Genomic DNA, 20,958 nt, shown 5'->3' on the forward strand with positions numbered 1-20,958 from the left:
GAATGCCCTTTAATGTTTTAATGTCGCAAGTGGCGACCCATGCAAATGTCACGTTATCCGTGTCGCGCATTGTCACCGCGCAAATAAAACATAAAACGCACCGTCACCACGATAAATCATCGGGATGGGTTCGAAATCCGTTCCACTTGGACTTGGATCGCACAGCCAAAGTGAGCCACGAACCATGGCCAGCCATGGCCAACAGATCACTGATTCCCGATCACAGATCCCGGATCCCAGATGCCAAATCCCAGATGCCAAATCCCAGATCCCCAATCCCAGAAGAGAGTTGCAGCTGTCGCCGGAAGATCGCACTCCGCACCGTTAAGTTTGCTCCACATATGTGACTTTGCCAGAGCTGATCGCATAAATTAGCCATCTAATTGCACGGGAACACTGAGAAGAAAACGGGTCTAGAAACTGAGATTCAGTTTAAATGTGCACTTGAGTTTGCAACGCGAAATGTGCACTTAAAAGTATTATTGATCGCAATTAGTCAAGCAATTATGAGTCTCATTTTGTTTGATTCAAGGACCACATTTTAGTAATGGTTTCAAGTTTATAGTTTTTTAACCACACCTTTTAGTGCTTATGCTAAGTGACTTGTTTTTCCCCAGTGCATCGGCGATCGCCAATCCAACAGAATCTCGATGAAATCACGAAGCGCAGGCGACTACGAGCATTCAACATTTGTATGCAAATTGCTGCGGTCTTCGGGCAGCAGTCTCCACTCCTCAGTCTTCAGTCTCCGCTCTTCAGTGCGCCCCCCCAGTCTTCAGCTGCAATCTGTGGAATCCGCCTCCAACCTGCAAGCTGCCAAGTTTGCCATCGCTTAGGTGCAATCATAATCGCCGTCATATAGTTACGTTGCGCTATCGTTATCACCTGGCGAACCTCTAAAGGCGACTGAATCTGAATCTGTATCTGAAGCTGTAGGTGAAGATGTAGCTGAATCTGGGCACGCAGCTGAAATAAATTTGCATATAAATTGCCGATGTCGATGCCGCTGCTGCTGCCGCTTCCATTTAAAATCGATGCGCACCGCAAGCAATTTCGGAATTTATGTAAGCATTTCGTTCGCGGCTTTAATTGACAGACTCGCCGGTCTTGGCCAATGGCCCAATGGCCAAGAGTAATCCAATTAGCCCAGCAGACATTCGGTACAAGGAAAAGCACTTGTCGCCCGGCTCCAAGGACCACTGCGAATCTCCTCAATCCGGACGCGCCGCATTTCTCCACTCCTAATGAAGATATCTTCGATTGGCCTGCGGGCAATCTCATTCGGGTTAACTCTTAACGCTGACGTCACTGGCTGGGCAATAAAAAATCTATAAATTACGAGGACATAAATAAAGGACTTCACACCGTTTCCGAAGGGAGACACAGGAGTTCCATTCGAAGATGTCCAGTAGAACTGAGCTATTTCAGGAATTCAAAGTCATGGTTTGAAACAGAATGCTTATGATCTTTAAGTGAATATTTCACTCTAAAGCAAATATGAAGCCACAGATTAGGCACTTAATGAAAGAAAATAATCAAGATTTAGAAAAAAAATTAATAGATTTAAAAACTGTTTATATGGATCGATTTAACACAAGTTAAATAAAGTTAAGTCATAAGAAAATGAAAGAATTTAGTTTCAATTTATAGGTTAAACTCTTAAACGAGTTTACATTTCAATCATAATAATACAAAAACAATGAAGATAGCTTAAGTAAAAAACCAAAGGAGGTTCCGAAAACTAACAAGCTGTTTCAAATGGGCACATTAGGGTTAACTATCAGAGTTAGAAACTCTAAAAAAACTCTAAAGAACTTTGAATCTTTCAGCCATCCCACTCGCTTGTTCATCTCATTTGCGGCTATTTTCAAATTCAATTTAATTCACTTTGTTCGGTGAGCATTATCAGCAGATAGCAGATAAATTGGGATCACTTCACGCTCCTAATGGGAACTGAATCTGGAACTGGGGACTGGGGACTGGGAAATGGGACTGGAGAGGAGTGGGGGCCACGAGAAAGGGCCTGACAGAAGCAGGAGTAGCCACAGGTGATGATGATGGTCAACGGCGAGTCGAGAACTGTCAAGGGAATCACGGGAACGAACGAGCGGTCAAAGAGGTGAGCACAAACAACATCATCGCATGGCCACAATCTCTAAGCCGGGCCCAAATGGGAGCAAGAGGAAGAGCTGGCCTGGCCAAGGTGTCGACAAGAGGGCAAAACAAAAGCAAAAGCAAAAACAAAAGGAAAAACAACGATGGATGGAGGAGGAGGAGCGGATGGGCTTGGAACTGTGGAGGCTTCTGCTGCCGTTGTCCAAAGAGATATCACAATAAATTAGGAAACGAAATCTTTACTAAATAAAGACATAAATTACACTCTGAATCGCTCTATGGGCATGGAGAACGCGGCACTCGCGATCAAACTTGAACTCGATGCCGATGTCGACCCGTTCTGAACTGAAGCAGCAAGCAAGCGATCCCAACCGATCCGATGCGATCCGAAATCGAGTTCAAATAAAAAGCAGCCATCTATGTTGAATGAAAATAAAATGTTGGCGCACAAAAGCCGGCGATGAGCCACAATGGTGACAACAACACAAGCGGCATAAAAACGACAACCACAACGACAACATCCCGGCGGAATCACTGAAAGAAATAATTCTTACATTATTATTTAATCAATAAAATGTATTTTCTTGTTTTCAGATCATCATGATCAACCAAAAAATTATAGGGATAATAAAAGTATTATCAATGATTTTATTACTATGTAATTATTATTTGGGAAATTACGTTTTTACTAGTATCAAATCAATTTTAGCGTCTGAAGTCAAGAATCAATATTCTTATATTTTAATAGCTAGAACTAAATGTTAATAATTTTTACCAACTTTGATTTGCATTTGATTTTTCTTGCCGTGCACAACTGAAGAAGGCTTATAAACAGCGAGAGAAATACAAATAATCAAACGAAATGTATTTTATAGGGTGATAAGAATCAATGAAGCCACTGAAATCCTATAGAGACATATTGTTTGCATTATGTGGCAGCTAGTGCCGCGCTTAAATGGATATACATATATATGTATATGTATATATAGTATATTCCCAGATCGGAGCCAACTTATCCAACTTATCAGCCAGGTCGGTGTGACTGGTGTGGCTGGTGTGACTCAATTAGTGGGCGATGTAGGCGCATTAATACGTTAATGCCGGGGTTAATGCGAACACCAGACGGTGACTTCGTTTATGGGTGATTCGCCGGAATGCGATCCGCCGATCCGCATCAACACATAAAGCTGGATGGGATTGGGGATTGGGGGACAGGGGAAAGGGGAAAGGGGACTGCTGCTCGATCGATTTCTCGGTCGGCAGCAACGGGTCTTCTGTGATTTTGGGACAGGCCATAAATCTTGGCCGAGAAGCCGTTTAACATTTTTGTAAGTAGTCGTCGGCATTTCGTAGCATCTCTCTGTGCCGAACAATAGGCGTAGTTTAGAGATCTTTTGGATGGCCAGGACGGGACGCGACTGCATCTTAATCAGGTGCAGCGTCATAAGTCTCGGTTAATTGTGGCAGCCACTTCTTTTGGGCGCTGGGCACCTTTAGACTGGCGAGATTTATGCGCGGACTAAGTGGTTCGACTGCAGGCGATTACCGCCTTTAATTAGATATTGTTTGGCTGGCCCGTTGCCCAAGAAGTGTTCTATTTTATGGCAAAACACTGACCCTGCACTCAAAACATACTTAAATTAAATATTTAGTGTTTCACTCAGAAACAAAGAAACAAAAAAGTAAGATTTATACGCATATAAATAAGCGACTCGAAGTTAATATTAACGAATTTCTGGGTTCCTAACCAATCTCTCCAAATGTATTAGACTTTTAAAATTTTATTATTAAATTCATTAACTATGTGAGCAAGGTTCCAATATTAAATATTAAAAAGCAAAGCAGTTCTCAAAAAATACACTATTAAAATAAATTATTCTTAAAATAGATAACAGACATAGATAACCAATAGTTCCCTACCATAATAGGTATATATGTTTTTTCTGGGTGTGGGGCTCTTAACCTTTTGACATTTTTTGTTCCCAAACTTGCCGGCTTGGCCGATAAACTTTCACAACAATGCGAAAGAATGAAATGCTTTGAGAATCCGAAATCCGCAGCAACGGGAGTTGGGGAGCCCCGTGATTATAGCCCACAATCAATCAATAGTTATAATTGGTCATAATTCGGTAGCCGGCCGCTAATTAGATGCCTTACAATACAACCAATTTACCACGCGCCAATGGTTTTGCTTTTGGCCAGGCCAACTCGGGTTAGGCCAGGCCAATAAGAGAAAACCCGCACAGCAATTTAACAAAATATGGAAGCAGATTTATCATATGCAAATTGCTCAGGCATAACAAAGGCCCCAGCTGCGTTGAATACGGGTTCGGCTTTCAGCTTGAGCACGAACAAGAATCGGAATCAGAGCCACAGCCAGACTTAGGATCGATCACAGTAAATAATTTGAAAATAACATCGAAAGAAGTGAAAAGACATCAAAGAGCAGAAACGATCCGAGGAACAAGAGGCCACCAATTACCGATGGGGGCATACTAGAACAACTTCTGCAGACTGAGCGTGCTGAGCTAGTGGCATTGTTCCTAATTAATCCACGGGGGAATGCATAAAGCCCCACTCGCTTTTGGGGCACTATCAACACCTCATTACTCTTTTGATCACACTCCTCGTTAATGAAGATGTCACCGGCAGCTGCCGCCGCAGCCAAAATGAAATAAAACCCCATAAAGAGCCACAAAAAACGGAGACATTTGAATTCAAAATTCAAATCAATGTTCAGCATACCAGACTCGAGACTCCGACTTGCGAGGCGACAAAGATTAAACATATATGTATACACACATACGAGTATACCAATTCAATTAGCTGCCGGCGAAGTTGGGATACTCTACTGGGTATTTGGGTACACTGGGTTTGTTGGAAAAAGTCAACGATGCTCGTCGCTGGAGCAGCGCATCCGAATCCGAATCCGAATCCGTATCCGAAACCGAAACCGAAACCTGTATCTGCATAAAGTTATAAACAAAGAAAACAAATTTGTCTTATCGCCCAATTCCAAATGAGATGACAACGAGACAAAATCACTCTGTTCCCTCGCCTCGTATACCCCCTCTATAAGGCCCCAAGATCCCATCCAAACTCCTAGGGCTGCGCGTTAAAAGCTCGAGCTCATTTAAGGAGCGGACAAACACAAATGCACATTTTTTAATCGCTCGGCTCATTAACAGCGGCTCTTTCGGATTGGGGGATCTGTGGGGATCTGGAGGGGATTACCTGGGTCGGGTCATCTGAATCGCCATTGTGGCCATTTAAGTTTGGGCATAAATCAGTCGACTGGACGGCGACACTCTCACGCGTTTCAATATCCCAACATGTTTCACAGGCATGCCTTTGGATATACTTTCCTCTAAATATATTAACTCAATTTGTTTAAAGCGAAGTTAATAGAATAAAATTACTTTTGTTTTACGTATAAAATTATAAGTTTGTCTGCAGTGCTTGCAATTTTATAATGAAAATAATAATTACACAAGGGATTATTGTTTAAAGTGGTTCTGCTTCAAAAACAACTAACAAATTTTGACTGTAGATAACTAGAAATCAATTTAAGTCTGCAAATTATAACAAATACTTCAAAGGTGATCTTATTATTGATTAGCATTCGCTTTAGTTGACTCCTAACCAAATTTCCTACCCTTTCTCTATTTATGTATTTAGAAACCTTAGTTCGTGACCATATGAAAACCATGGGATATGTAATTGCAGATCCTACAACTTTTCGGCCCGTGCGACTTAATTGCTTTTGCGTGTTTGATTGCCGGGGAGGCGACTTTCGGGGCCCAGCGAGAGCCCTTCATTTGAGGTATTTGTTTTTGTAAGCCGTAAACGTAATGGCGGAATAACGACACCCATTCCCATACCCCATACCCATACCCATACCCATACCCATTCACATTCACATTCACAACCTGGGAATGATATTCGCCTGGCACTGGTTAGCTCGCATTTACATCTGAGGGCTGCGATGGTGGAACAACATTGTTGTCATATTAGTAAACGTAACTAACTTTAGTTATTGCTGGTGTTGCGACTTCGCACGTTTATGGTCCATTTAGAAGTATGCAATGGCGATGGTGCGCCGGCTCGCCAACAGATTTATCACCGGCTCCTTGCCAGTGGAGGCCCAAAAGACCCACTTGCACTTGAAAAAAAATATGCTAAATATTTTAAAATATATAAATATATATGTTATTTACTATAGGCACCAATAAAACTGTTTGCAATCACAAAATCACACATACTTAAGCCTACTTCCCATCAATCATATTTAAAACTATCTTTATATTATTTCATATGTAAATACTGAATTTTTAATCATTTTCTTTATCTGTGCGCTAAGATTCCGGCGGTGGAGCCTTGGTCAAGTTCATCGATTTCCGCCAACCCAAAACAATAAAAACTGCTCATAGCCAACAGCGGGCCACAAACATTTGGCAACAAAGTTGCAGGACAATCTGCAGGATCCTCGGCCCATCAAGTGGCCAACTGATCAGCTCGTCGCGGCTGCTGGGTTGCTGGGATATACGAGCTTGAGATGCTGCATCGTAAAAATGTTTGACTGCGATTATATGGCGCTCATGCGAGCGCCACTTTGCCCTGCTCCATCAAACCAAGGCATCCTCCATTCGCATCCCTTAAAGCAAAAAAAAAAAAACGTTGATGGAATCTCGTGGACGTCAAATCAGAATTAAGTACACTAAACGAAATCACTGAACAGGCGCAAGGCCAACGGCAAATGAAAGCCGAAAATAAATATTCAAGCGGGCAGAGCCGTGGCGCACACTGTATAAATATCGTATAATGTATAATTTATGGGCCCGAGGTGAAAATATTTTCAATAGAAGGTGATTTAAATTTATTAAAGGAATGCTCACGAGCAGCTCCGCACTAAATTAGAATAAGTCGATTCGGATTGAATGGATGGGGGAAGTTGGAGAGGCTGGGCCATTTGCTCATAAAAGCCCAAGCAAATTGAATTTGTGGACACCCAATGCCCATCCGAACCCAAAACTCTGAAATGCGCGATCCCCAATCCCGATCCCTATTCCGATTCCGATTCAGATCGAAGCGGAGCTGTAAGTATCGACTCCACGCTCTTTCGCTTATCAGATGCGAGGGCAGCGAGGAGGCCGGAGCTCATTTAAATCTCGGCCAGGCCAGAAATAAAGACGCGCATCCACATCCACCATCCACCCGGTTTCCCAACCTACAAAAGTCAACGATCCAAACCGATCCCATCCCATCCCAACCGATCCGATCCGATCGGATCCAATCCAAGCCTGCAAGCTCGCCTTTTGTTAACACCATAATTTACATTGATTTATGTGCTTAGTTGGCTCGGCATTTTTAATCGGTCAGCGCAGTACCCCTGTCCTATACGACACCATATGATACCATGCCATACAAAACACTATACCATACCACACCATTCCCATTCCCATTGCGATCTCCTCGTCTCGTTTAGCTTGTCCCCACTGTGTTTGTGCGCGCGGCTTCATTTGGTTATAATTAAAATGTCGATGTTATCAGCCAGATTTGGACATATTGGCCATTACGTTCGAAATTTAAGCGATTTCTATGCGCGTATTTTGGATTTTATTTTCCTTCCTTTTTTTTTTTTTCTATCTGATTTCGATTTCGTTGGGCTTTTCTACTGTCTTCGTTCGGTGGTCACACAATGAATATTGATTGTATTAATATTTAATAACGTTTTAAGAAGCTTTCGAGTGTTAAATGCTTATTTATGCTCGTCGGCCGTGTTTTGTGTGTGTTTTTCACTGTGTGTTTGAATGGTTAATTATGCGTGAAATCGAACGTATAAATTGTTTATAAATTTGTTGTCAAACCAATGCAAGGCTATACAACACACCGATTTCCTGGTAATATTTTTGGGTTTTTTTTGTTCAAAAGAAAGTAAAAGATTCTTGATTATTTCTTGAACTTTTTATTGGTTTCTCACTCAGCGAAGGTTGGTTGCCCAATTGCGATTTGAGCCAAAAACACTTAGTCTATGCAAAGTACGAGTATCAGTTCAAACGCAACCAACTCATGAATCAAATCCTTACACAATACGCATTCATAAATAGATTCGCCTAGGACTATTTAAAGTTAGAGTTACATATAGTTAGATATTGCATATGCTATAGCCTTAAATGGTGATGAGGTAAGTCGGCAGCCGGCGAATGAACAAGTATAGTATAATTATGCATAACTGTAGGGTATACAATAGGTATGTATGTGCATTTCAAGTGGGACAAGCGTGTTCGTTCGCATGTGGTATTAGTTACAATTTCAGCTAATCTTGAGCCGCCCATTATGTTGTTGCTGCTGCTCTTTTCTGCTACATTTTTCTGTTTTTTTTTTTACTTTGTTTTTTTACTATTTTATTTTTTCTAGCGACCCCGAACCGCAGCCAAGTAGGTGAGCAGCATTTTAACTTTGGTTTTTCGATTTGTTTGCCCACTGTGTGTGTAGTCGCTTCTCGTGTTTCAGTCCACCAAGCTGCAATTTCAATTGCAATTGCAATTGCATCAGTAGTTGCTGTTGCTGTTGCTGTTTTTGTTGTCACTGTCAATCACAGAGGCGCGCACAACTCAGGTTTTCAATTAGACTTTGCCGCCGCCCATCTAGACCATCTAGACCATCTAGATCATCTAGACCATGTGGCCCATCCATCTAGCGGTCATGCTTTAGGAATTGCAACGTGGCCGGCGCATCGGAGGATGACAGGCGGGCCACCTTTGCCGCCGTTGCCGCCGACGACTCAATTTCACCATCCGAATCGTCGTGCACGTTGATCTCCTCATCCGAGTCCGATGACGAGTTGTCCACCGTCATGGTTGAGCCACCAGATTGAGTGGTGCCGCTCGCAGTGTTGCTGTTGGTGCTGGGTCCTGTGCCCTCACCACCGCCGCTGCCCAAACCACCCGTGGAGTAGTGCAATCTGGAGCGCTGCTCCTCGGCCACCGTTAGCGAGGCAGCCACTGCATATTGCCTGGCCAATCCCAGGAAGGCAGCCGCCGAGGGTGAGCTCACCAGACTCCTGAAGGCACTCCGCTCCCCGCCCATGGACAAGTGACTCGCCGCCGGATTGCAGCCAGTGGGTGAAAGTTGCTGTTGTTGGTGATGTTGCTGCTGCTGCTGCTGATGCTGCTGCTGTTGTTGCTGCTGCTGCTGTTGGTGGTAGTGGCTGAGGAGTTGGAGGGCAGCTGGATGCGTGGGCAGGTGCAGAGGATGATGGTGATGGTGGCCGCCAGGCGGACCATGCAGTGGATGCAACAGCACCGATGGCGGCGGCGCCTGCGGCGAGTGATCACCGCACAGGGGCAAGGGCTGCTGTGGAGGCGGCACGGGAGCCACTGGAGCGGAGGTGGAGGCACTGCTGTGGTTACTGGGCGTGGGCGAACTGGCCGGCGCATCGTTCGACTGCTGCGAGTGCAGCGGATTGGCGGGACTGGAGCGCTGGCGCTTCAGGAGATTCATGCGCTGGTGGCGACGCCATTTAGCGCGCCGATTGGAGAACCACACCTGGAATGGGCACAAATATATGGGATTAATAAAGGATATGGTTAACTGTCTTTGGAAGAAGTTACTCCAAGTAATTATGATTTTTGTATAAATTGAAACCAAATACTAGACAACTACTTTATTATCCACTTTAAATCACGTTCTATGAAAAAGTTAAGTAACTTAAGATTGATGGACTCACCTGGACTCTAGCCTCGCTCAAGCTGGTGCGACTGGACAGCCGCTCCCTGGTGCTCACACAAGGATAGTGGCTCTTGTCGAACTCCTTCTCCAGCTCCTCCAACTGCTCCGGACTGAAGGTGGTCCTGTTGCGCCTGAACTTGGGCTCATCATCGTCATCCAGATAGTCGGAGTCGATGTGCCGGTTCTCATCCGCTGACTCCAAGGTATCGTGGCTGCCAGAGCCGGGCGAGATGGCTCGATTGGTGGGCGTGCCACCTGCTCCGCCGCCACCCATCAAGTGCGCCGCACTGAGGGAGCCGCACGAGGAGACGGGCACAGCGCTTGCCGCGCTTGGTGGCAGATTCGCGAGCGTGGGAGCGGCCACGGACCACAGGGCGGATGGAGGCGGCGGTGGTGGTACCCCCTGGCCGCCGGGCACATTGCCGGCCGGATGCCAGGTGAAGCTACCGTACGGATGGGGGGGCGGCGGGTAGAGGCCGTAGGCGGCGGTGCGAGCAAACTCGGTGGCCACCCGCTCGGCGGCCCGGTTGCGCAGGATGCGATTGATGCTGCTCACCGAGGGAGCGGTGGCATTGGTGCAGACACCTGCAAGGCGGGATTTACGCAATTACCGAGCAGTCGGAGATCGAGATCAAAAGCTAAAAGCGACCGCCGATCAATCAGCGTTCAATCTGCGCGGAATCCGCGGATTAGCTGCAATTATGTGGAACACTCACCCTCCGAGATCAGGCGTTCGCGTATCTCCCAGGCGAAGATCGTCGGATTCTCGCGCTTGTACTGCTCGATCTTGGAGACGACCGTCGGCGTGGCCACCTTGGGCTTTGAGCCACCAATTAAGCCCGGTGGTCGCAGTGAGCCTGCAAGAATCGGAGCGGAATACCAGTTAAATTATGAGACAATAGATTTATGGGTTTGCCAGTTCTGGCAGGTTTTGGTTTTGGCAATCCATCTGTTTTTGGCTGGCAGCCAGGATTATCCCTGGATGCTAATATCTTTATCTGCTTGTTTCATCAAAGTGAAGCGGTATGGAAAATATGAATGGGAATATGAATACATGCCTATGCAAATACACTGGTAGAAACAGAGCGTCCTTAGAAAGACATTTTGTTGTTATAAGAAAGCTTCTTCTTATAAATGCTTAAAACTCAACTCCACATCATTAGCGAAAGTAAAGCTCTCAAGAATTGAAACACTTAAAATAGGAAGATTTTAAATACATTAAGTCATAATTATGACAAGAGTGGTAAAGAACTCAAGAAGTTAACAAAACTGTTTACATACATACATAAATTAAGTTTCAATGGCACTCATTACTTTATTTGATACATTCAAAGTGCTGCATACTTCTGTTCCCTATTTGTATATAACATATTTTTTCTCAGTGCGAGGACAGCACGCACCAACCACCAGTACACAACCACAACAACTAAGGAGTACCCGCCCGTGAATAAGCCGCTTTTTGATTAATGAGCCAGCCGCGTTTTGGCCACCGCCAACCAGGAGTTTATGCAATTTTAAGTGGCCAAATTACACGGCTGCGCACACGAGGGATGAGGATGAGGAAACTCGCAGGATAATAACATGTTTATCATAAAAATTAGCAAACAAATCGAAAACAAAGTACCCATTAGTTATCTGATCAAGGAGCTGAGGGGTCGTCCCATGCCAGTCCCTTTCCCTTTCCAAGGGCTCACAACTCACCTAGCAACTTGGAGACAGCTCCCTGCTGGGTTAACATGTGCTGGGCGATATCGTAGCCACGCAGTCCACCGAAACGTGAGAATTCCAGGAGGCGATGCTGCGACATCAGTGTGTTCAAGGTGCTCCCCGTGGCTCCACCTGCGCCCGGCGGAATGCCGCCAGTGGAGCCGCCAACGCCGCCGCCGCCAAAGCCGGGTGGTATTTGCACAGATGTGGGTGATGTGGACGTGGCCCCTCCGCCACCGGATACCGCTCCCGATCCCGCTCCGGCCGCCGCTGCTGCCGCCGCCGCCGCTGCTGCTGCTGCTGCTGCCACGGATGCCGCCGCTACTGCAATTGAATGATAATTGGGTATTGTTATTGCGAGTATATTGTGGCTTTAGCTGTCGCGGCCACAATGGTTAATTATGATAAATTAAGCGTTAATTGTGTTGACTGAACCGAAATGACTGATGGCTCCTACGAGTATTAGCCTTTCTATTCCCCACTGAGAATGTCTAAGCCAAAATGGTGGCGACACGCAAACGAATCTTCCAGGCACGAGCAGATTTATCAAGCTAATTGAAACGACAACGATCTTTTAGTACAAAAGGCGAAAATTAAAATATGTACTCAGCTGGGTAAGAGCAAAAAATAAAAAAAAAAAAGAGGAAAAACAACTGTGTATTACGTTAATTCGACAGAATATTATATTTACCTTCGCTTAAAAAACCTACATATATCATTCGGCTTGGGCAACTCGTCGCTCAAATTGTCAATTAGCGTTTTAAATGCGCGTTTCACTTTTGTTGTTTGTCAAGTAAATATTTTTAAAATACGCGCACCTCCAGTCGTGCCTAACTGAATATGTGTATATATGGGCCCATAATCAATTGTGCCGCCCATCAAATGAGAACCAGTTTTGTTTACTTTGGTCTATGGAAAGGTGAAAAGCAAGGAAATGGAACTGCCAAATGAGCCACGCACTTGCTATTGTGACATGCGTAACGATTTGTGTTTTGTTATGTTATAACTGAAGATTTAACTCGGATTAACATAAAACATTTCTTTTGACCTAACTCAGTACACACTTAACACATTTTAAATGTTTCATAAAGGATTACACTTCATTACTCTGCTGCTCAATAATTTACACATTTGTATGATATAATTGTAAATTTCTTTCCTTGGCTTACATAGTTCGTAATTACGTACCATATATGTACATATGTAGTATGTACTTCAACACTTTTAAACTCACTAGTCTAAACAATATGTAGTAACTAACTCCACACTAAGTCACAATTTTTTCGTTTCACAGCGAAAAATTAAAACTATCATGCTCAAAAATTGACACAAAATTAATGGATTTGCTGACAACTAACATACATATAACACCTTTGACCCAGTTTCGGAGACTTTGTATGTTGTAACCGAAAAACTTGTGCAACTTAGATCTACATAATTTCCGTAAAAGATTGTTCCTTTTATCGCGAAAAACTAGAACTAGCTTGTTGAAATGCTCATTCAGACATACTGCAATTGTTATTAAATGAACTGTTAAACCTTTCACCTAGCATCTGATTTTTTGAGGAAGATATCTTGGTTTTCCATTTTTAATCCCCAAGCTTGGCTTTGCCGTCGGCTAATTCCCAACTGACTAATCTTTGGGGCTTTGGGGCACTTACCACTGGAAGCGTGAGGGGCCAGCGATGTGATGCGTTGGGGATGGGGCTCCATTTTCCAGTGCGCGGCCGAGAGGCCAGAATTAGCGACAGTAAGCGAGCCAAGGTCACGGTTTAAAGTCGGCTCAATCAACATGTCTAAGAATCGCTCTTTCCAATTCTCTTTATTATTTATTGTTATTATATATTTTTGTTATCAATTTTGTTTGCGTATAACGGTTCCAGCAAGTGGAAGTCACACAGTGCAGTCACAATCACAGTCACTAATGTCGCACATCCAAGGCAGAGGTATCGATTATAGCGAATGCAACCGGAAACGGAAATGGAAACGCAATGCGGTCAATTGGATTCATAGCGTGCCGCTCACTCTCACACACACACACGCGCGCACACAGATGCACATAAGTCGATCCCGACAGAAACAGTTAGAAAACGCTCCTGCGTGTCTCTTCGTCTTTTTTTTATTGAATTTTATTGTAGAATATCTTTTTATTGAATTTCTTGCGAACGCTGCGCTCCGTTGAAACGTTGTTCACGCGAAAGCTGCTCTCAGCACAATGAGCGCTTGAATTTCACCTGGTCACCCGGGTCACTCCGCTCCACTCGAACCGTTTCTCTCAATTTTTGAGTGCTTTTCGAAACGCCCAACCGGTTTGCGAGTACCGTACTTTCATAATGGCGCCCGTTGAGGCAAACTCTTGCTCTCTCGCTCTGCTGTGCGAGAGCGGGACAACCATATGTACATATGTACACTATGCGCGCACACAAATCAAACAATTATAAACTAGTTGTTGTTGGTAAGGCGCTGAGTATAAACAGTGGCAAGAAGAAGAGAAGGCGATTGAAGTGGAGTGAGTGTGACAGAGAGAGGGAACGCCTTGGGGAAGTGGCAAGAAGAAGAACCAGAGCAAGAAGTAGAAGAAGAAGAAGAGTTGGGAAACCCTTTTATTTTTACAACAAACTTACTTACTTAAATACTTTGGATACAGCGCGTTAGAAGTCAACCTTTAGGTGCAATTCTCGCCTAATGCACCATTCTAATTGATTGAATTCGCCGTACAGCTTAAATCGTATCACTTAGGAGCATTTGTTCTCTGTTGAGTAATGAACTCAATTTTTCGTTACTTGGAGCCAGAGACCATGGCCCCAATAAGTAGGCACTTTCAAATACCAATTCTTGATTATCATATCAATCTGTACACACAAATGATCTACGTTTTCCGATACGCATACGGTCTCTAAAAAATTAAAGCACAAAAGAAATCTTAAAATTAAGAATTTAAGTTATAAAAAGAGGTATACTTAAGAAAAAAGAATAGATTTTTTATATTTAAGTATTATACAATTGGTATACCACTCTAGCTTTGAGAAAAAACAACTATATACAGAAAACACAGAAACACCATTGTTTTATAAAGATTAATATAAAAGAATAACAACAAAATATCTTAAAATATATAGGGTGTTTTTTTTAGAGGTATAGAACTTTAAATTGCAATAAAACAACGATGGATTATTCGATTGACATGAATTTTATTGACATGAAAGATAATCTTGTGGCATTACATTTTAAATATGATTTCTGGCATATGACCGCCACGGCTGGCTCGGATGTAGTCCAATCTGGACGTCCAATTTGCAATGACTTTTTCCAACATTTGGCCGTATATCGGCAATAACACGGCGAATGTTGTCTTCCAAATGGTTTAGCGTTTGTGGCTTATCCGCATAGACCAATGACTTTACATAGCCCCACAAAAAGTAGTCTAGCGGTGTTAAATCACAAGATCTTGGAGGCTTATGAAAAATCGGGAAGAACAGCAATCTCGTTTTGGGCCCATTCGACGAATCTACGCCTTGCTTGATGATCGTTTGGTTTCAATTCTTGCACGAGTTGGATTTTGTAAGCACGCATGACGAATTGCCAAACCAAACTGAGAATAAATCACTTGACAGCTGTTAAATCGGTCGCCATCTTGAACAGTAATGCCAACTTAAAGTTCTATACCTCTAAAAAAAACACCCGTTATTTAATATTAAATGATGTTGGCTGAACACGGAGAATTGTTAAACTATTTAAGTAAAGTAAACCTGATAATAAGCACTGTATTTCTGATTATTTATTTTTGCTAACAAAGAAATAGTTTAACCACCCTTTATGTTGTTGGAAAATACATTAAATATATTTAAATATATTTAAATATATTATTAAATATATTTAGCACCATAAAAGCAATATATTGCTGCCGTCCTGTGACTTCTCTCCTGGTCTTTCGTTTTTAAACTGATAAGTTGCTTTTGATACTTGATTTTTAAACATTAACTTATTAAATCATAATTTAAGCCTAAAAGTTACCCAAACTAAATCTATTATTTCAATGTGAGATATCCTAATGAGGATCCTAGTGTGTAGCCTGCAATTTAAATAAGCTTAGTGGCGTATAACTATTTGAGAGGAATTTTAATCTGGCCAAATGTGCAGCGAAGTGGCCAAATTGCATCCATTGCGATCCAACCTGGACCTTGGCTATATGTATATAAATCGCATGCGTGGCATGGGCCGTTTGCCATTCAGGTTTGTTCTGCCAGTTTGGGTCGTTGTCTCCCGGGATTTGGTGCGTGATGGATGATTGATGTGCTGCCTGGGCAAGGCAATCCGATGTGAATCGAAACTGCAACTAAACTACACATGGCGTGATCGGGGAGCCACACAGATCACAGCTAACAGCTCGCAGAACAGAACGCTGCAGAACAGGCTCCTCCAAGTGGCAGACTGGCAGAGTGGCCTGCACAGAAGCCAAATTGCATCAAAGCCCACGGATTGAGTGGCTCCCGGCGCTGCAGGATTGCAATTGGAAGCTGAAAGATGAAAGCTGAAAGCTGAGAGTCGAGTTAAAAAGCAATTACCAGAAATGATTCCCGAATGGGATGGGATGGCATGGTTTGGGTTGGGAAGGAAAGAGGTTGGGGTCCAGAAATCTGGATGCGAAACGGTATGGTTCAGCAGAATCACCTGGCGATAATGAGATGTCTCACTAAGCTGATCAGAACTGCCTTTGTATTTATTTGTCTGTTCGAATGCAAAGTGCACAATGCGCCGAACACTCGTGCATATGTGTTCCTCCGATTTGTGAAAGGCGAATCATGAATGAAACGCTGCTGACGATGACGTTCGAGTGCCCTCATGCCAGAGATCCAGAGCAAACGCAAACAATCGAACAGGAATAATTTACTAAGTAAATAATATCTGGATACCGATCGCTGCACGGTGAGAAATCATGTAAGTCCTTAGTCCATTTTGCGCTGAAAATGGGTGCACTTAATCCCAACCAAAGAAACTTTACTGCACTGAGATATTTTACAATAATAATCAGTAGTTTACGATCTTCTGGCATAATTTAATTTTACATAAATATATTTGTATAACTTTTATTCAATTAAATTGACAATAGTAAAACCTAATAAAAATCTGAAAAATGTTTATTTAAATTTTCAGTAATCCATTCTTCATAGTACTTTAATCCAACAGCGACTAGTTGACTCTAGTTTTCAAACAATATTTAAGATGTGGAACCAAGGCACTGAGATTGAATAGAGTGATATGTAAAACATGTTTTGTTCGTAACCATTTGATCCCCATTTCTGGCAGTGTGATCCCTGCGAGTAGCGTGCGCCCTCGCCCCATCGAGTGGCACTTCAACAATCAAGCATTCACACAAGCAGATGGTCCGCAGCCGTTGGCGACCACCTAAATGAAATTTCATTTAGTTTTTTCGCCCGTCATCGCCGCCGCAATCGCAACCCGCTCCTCGAGATCCCTCCATCCATCCAGTCCAGTCCAGTCCACAATCCACAGTTCCAGCCCCAATCCCTATACCAATCCAAGTCCCGTCTCCTATTTGCTTATGCACACATTATCAACGTACGCCCGCCTTATGGAGTGTTTGTTTACCTAATTCGATTACCGATCGCGTCCGTTCGCGCCATAGTCCACCGGTCACTTGACCATTTGGGTGGCACAGATCGGTACTTATGGGGTCCGCTCTTCGACCAGATTTCGTACGTAATCGCCCCACGGCAGTAGATGCACTGCAGCTGGATTGGGAGATGGAAATTATGTTGCAGCTGGAGCAGGGGGCCTTAATTGAAGAACTTGCCAGGGGGGTACATACTTTTATTGCTTCGAAGCCACGGAGGTAAATTAAGTCTTAATATCTTTGGTCGAGTGCCTAAAGATTAGGAAAATAAACACTTTATCTAATCGTAAGTAAATCAAAAGTAAGCTGCAATTACATTTCAATAATAAACAGCCCTATATCGAAGGGTCTTCCTTAAGTTCCTGCAGAATTTTCACTAATCAGTCCCTCAAAATTAATGAATTAATTATCATTCAATTATTTAAATTTTTAATACAAGAAAAAGGTGCTTATTTTTATAAAACTTTTTATAAAACTTTCAAATACACAAAAAATACATAAACCATAAAAATAAATTAATACTTATTCGTATGGATTTATTGACGATGTTTTGATTTTGATTGAATTGCCAGAAACAGGTTAACAAATTTTAAAATAATATTTATTTAGGTATAAAGTATTAAATGATGGTCTTTAAAATGCTATATTTTCGTATGATTCCAGACCAAAAATATATAAAAATTAATATTTGTTGTAGAAAAGGAAAAGTGAAGCAGTATAAATTTGCACTTTCTAAAACTCTAAATGTATGTTTAAATGTAACAGTTTTTCTAGAGATGGCAAATTTGTAAATTCAAACAAAACATATAGAGTAGGCGTATGGAGGCGTATTGAAAGTCGACATATTCAAAACTATTTAAGTTTCGTAAATATATTCGAAATTTGATAAAAATTACATGATTGAGTTAAATATTTAATTCCAATAAAAGGAAGAGTAGTGATGCACAAATTTGAATAACTGTGCGCTATCGCTTACTATCGCAACTAAGCCTCGATAAATATTCGATTACAGCTACTATCGTCGGGGGTGCACCCAGCTCTAAAAATTGGTCATTTCGGAACGAACATATAGTTAACATTAAATTTACGGAATAAACAGAAAGCCCGAAATCCACGATGCGCACAGTGCTGTTGAGCAAACACGATGAGCTGTACCTGGAGAAATGCGCACAGGAGAACCAGTTCTCGTACGGGATAATCGTGGGCCATGTAAGTGCCATTCGCCACGTAGATTTGTTTGGTTCCCCCGCTCAACTGAATCTCCCCTTTCACTTTCCCCTGCTTTCATCCGGATACGATAGCAAGCGGACCTCACCAAGAGCGTAGTGGTCCACCTGGCCCGAAACAACGAGGAGGATGCGGATCTGGAGGACCTGACGGACGTCCGGCTCACCATCTCGGACATCAACTCACAGGCGTTGGCCTCCCAGTGGCTCAGCGCCAGCAAAATGTGTCCCGGATCCTTTGACGTCATCGGTGGGTTTGCGTGCTGCCCCTGGAGTGGTATCTGCCCTACCCAGAAAACATCATAGAATGCTAGGGAATATTATTTATGGGAAAATGTTTTTGCCAAGGGATTCGATTTTCAGCCAAACCCTTTTGCTATATTGCATAGTAGTATGGCTTGCCCTCCCTTTGTCTGTTTTATCTGTAACTTTTGATCTCACAATATTGATATATCTATAATTTTCCAATAATGGGGAGTAAAACCAGTAATGTAAATTACAAACTTAGGTAACTCTGACATCCCAAGATTTACTACCTCTAATTAGAGTTAATTATTAAATAATTGTCTATCTTTGCAGGAATCTTTGTGTCTTCAGTAAGATCCGATGTTGTTAATGAACAGAGCGCCGAATTTAAGAACGCCAAAAAGCTGTTTTCAGATATCTACGAGTAAGTCCTTAACTTCATAGAAGAATGTCCATGCGAAATGAACACTTTCCTTGTATTTTAGCTTGCTTTTGAAAAGCAACAGCGCGTTTGGCGTCTACACCACCGACATTGCACAGACTGATTTCGTATTCCTCTCGTATTCGCTGGCCGACAAGAAGGTGCTCTGCAAGAACTACAGCTATGGAAAGTGAGTATCAGAAACGTAACCCCTGATCACAGATACGGGCCTCACTGTGTATTCTTTCTTTCACCGAACGAACCGCTTACAATTTAAAACTAGACATTGCAAAAAAACGTATTTTACGGCAAACATAAAATGCATCATATGGTAACTAACAAGTTGAGAACTATGTACTTTCATAACTTATGTTCTATGTTCAATAATCACTTTCTTTGATATCCTTGTCCTTGTGTTTTTTGTATTTCTTGGAATGCATTTTATGTGTTAGTTAACCATTAGGATTGTTAATGTTTATATGGTAGTTTGATTATACCTCAGGCTATTTCTAACATAAATATAACACGAGTATTTCCTTTGACAGCGGCGGCACTTTCTCTAACATGGAGTTCAGGTTTGTGGACAAGCCCTTCGAGTGGATTCAGCTGGACTGCAACTACGATTTCGATGATGTGCTGCCCATACTGGATTCATCGCGTCGCGTCAACATCGAAGACCAGTTCCAGAGTATGATTGTGTCGATACGCAAGAACCTGCTGGCCAGTGAGGTGTTCCTGCAGAACGAAGTCGTCGAGGATACCATCGATCTGCAGGCCTATATCAAAAAGAAAAAGGCAAAAGTGGACAAGCTGAAACCGACATCGACAACAGGTGGCACGGCCAGTGCCGCGAGCAACACCACTGACTCCCTGCCCCAGCTTGCGTCGGAAGGAATCATCGGAGGCGCTGAACCCATCCGTGCCAGCATCGTGCTCCCAATGAAATGCCAGCTAAGCAAACCGACGGACATCAAGGTGCGCGAGTTTAGTGGAACGCTGCACATGAGCGGCATTATTGCCACAAAGGTTTTCTGCAGTCCACGCAACAGTATAGCAGATGTTAAGCGTTTCGTACGCGACGATGTGCTGCGCTCGCTGATAACTCGTATTCAAGTTTACTGCGATGGACTCACCGATCCCTATGTGACCAACGAAGCTCTATACATTAGTGAGCCGCCCAGACGAGTGTTCTTCAGCCTGCCTTCAGAGGGCCCAAGTACGTCGGTTGGCGCAGTGGTTCAGTTTTCCGAGTACTTATTCCGTGGCGAGGCACCCACTGTTGTGGTGGCCCAGGCCAAACAGATCCTGGACGTAGAGCTGGACCCAGAGACAATTTCCGTGGAGGCAGAGGGGCTCCCGGATGATGCGAACTTCAACCATGGCAAGACAGATGCCGATTGCACAGACGATTCTAGGATTATGCCCAGCTCGATGCCAAAGCCGGAACTTTCGCGCAGCCTTTACATGGTGGGAATCGCTGTGGCTCTGCTGGTCCTCCTGGCGTCTGTGGCACTTCACTATGTCCTTGGCGAGCAGTAGGCAGCTGCGATGCTGTGATGCCGGGATACCCGAACCAATAAACCAATTTATACGAAATGTTTTTATACAGATACATTATTTGCATGTGTGCCCACGCACTCACCTCTCTATTGTGATCGTTTGTTTTTATAATTCATTGTGTACTCGTAGTAGTAAAAAAGAATGTGTATAGGGATCACGTTAAATAGTTTTATTGTGGAAGCAAAACTGTGCAGCATTTAACACCAATATAATAAACTAATAAGTAATATACATATCTGTGATTCTTTGGTACGTCTACAAGGCTAAGACTACATATTTCCATTTTAGAGGATCTGAGTGTTATATGTAGTATGTTT

The 20,958-nt window shown here is 43.1% G+C and overlaps 3 protein-coding genes across 5 annotated transcripts; 1 reads left to right on the plus strand and 2 right to left on the minus strand.

Annotated features, from left to right (window-relative positions):
• Positions 1-8,081: 8,081 nt before the first annotated feature.
• On the minus strand, positions 8,082-13,747 carry LOC120449744 (paired box protein Pax-6). Of its 3 annotated transcripts, none has more exons than XM_039632376.1 (5): positions 13,215-13,747; positions 11,548-11,877; positions 10,563-10,703; positions 9,845-10,431; positions 8,082-9,663 (listed from the first exon to the last, which is right to left on the minus strand). In XM_039632376.1, the coding sequence occupies exons 1-5, from the start codon at positions 13,345-13,347 to the stop codon at positions 8,812-8,814; spliced, it is 2,043 nt and encodes a 680-aa protein (XP_039488310.1). In that variant the 5' UTR covers positions 13,348-13,747; the 3' UTR covers positions 8,082-8,811. The 3 variants fall into 3 exon arrangements, with proteins under 3 accessions (XP_039488310.1, XP_039488312.1, XP_039488311.1); XM_039632378.1 differs by lacking the exon at positions 13,215-13,747 and adding an exon at positions 12,742-12,769; XM_039632377.1 differs by lacking the exon at positions 13,215-13,747 and adding an exon at positions 12,245-12,367.
• Positions 13,748-15,632: 1,885 nt separating this feature from the next.
• LOC120447743 lies at positions 15,633-15,902 on the minus strand. Its single transcript, XM_039629290.1, is given in 3 exon segments — positions 15,633-15,737; positions 15,739-15,803; positions 15,806-15,902. Coding segments are annotated over 3 exon segments (267 nt in total).
• A 2,161-nt stretch (positions 15,903-18,063) lies between these two features.
• LOC120448602 (protein odr-4 homolog) lies at positions 18,064-20,872 on the plus strand. Its single transcript, XM_039630704.2, has 5 exons — positions 18,064-18,397; positions 18,490-18,664; positions 18,994-19,084; positions 19,146-19,271; positions 19,627-20,872. Exons 1-5 carry the CDS (start codon positions 18,305-18,307, stop codon positions 20,618-20,620), a joined length of 1,479 nt encoding a protein of 492 aa, XP_039486638.1. The 5' UTR covers positions 18,064-18,304; the 3' UTR covers positions 20,621-20,872.
• Positions 20,873-20,958: the final 86 nt, after the last annotated feature.

Source organism: Drosophila santomea, chromosome 3L, assembly GCF_016746245.2.
Source record: "Drosophila santomea strain STO CAGO 1482 chromosome 3L, Prin_Dsan_1.1, whole genome shotgun sequence".
NCBI classification, from domain to species: domain Eukaryota; kingdom Metazoa; phylum Arthropoda; class Insecta; order Diptera; family Drosophilidae; genus Drosophila; species Drosophila santomea.

What these genes read in the sequence shown, in the direction of transcription:
- LOC120448602 (XM_039630704.2), top strand. Translation starts at nt 18,305, where the DNA reads ATGCGCACAGTGCTGTTGAGCAAACACGATGAGCTGTACCTGGAGAAA. An exon ending in ACGGGATAATCGTGGGCCAT is followed by an intron (nt 18,398 to 18,489) that starts GTAAGTGCCATT and finishes CGGATACGATAG; the next exon opens with CAAGCGGACCTCACCAAGAG. An exon ending in AAGAACTACAGCTATGGAAA is followed by an intron (nt 19,272 to 19,626) that starts GTGAGTATCAGA and finishes TTCCTTTGACAG; the next exon opens with CGGCGGCACTTTCTCTAACA.
- LOC120449744 (XM_039632376.1), bottom strand. Translation starts at nt 13,347, where the DNA reads ATGTTGATTGAGCCGACTTTAAACCGTGACCTTGGCTCGCTTACTGTC. An exon ending in AGCTGTCTCCAAGTTGCTAG is followed by an intron (nt 10,704 to 11,547) that starts GTGAGTTGTGAG and finishes CGATTCTTGCAG; the next exon opens with GCTCACTGCGACCACCGGGC. An exon ending in CGAACGCCTGATCTCGGAGG is followed by an intron (nt 10,432 to 10,562) that starts GTGAGTGTTCCA and finishes CCCGCCTTGCAG; the next exon opens with GTGTCTGCACCAATGCCACC.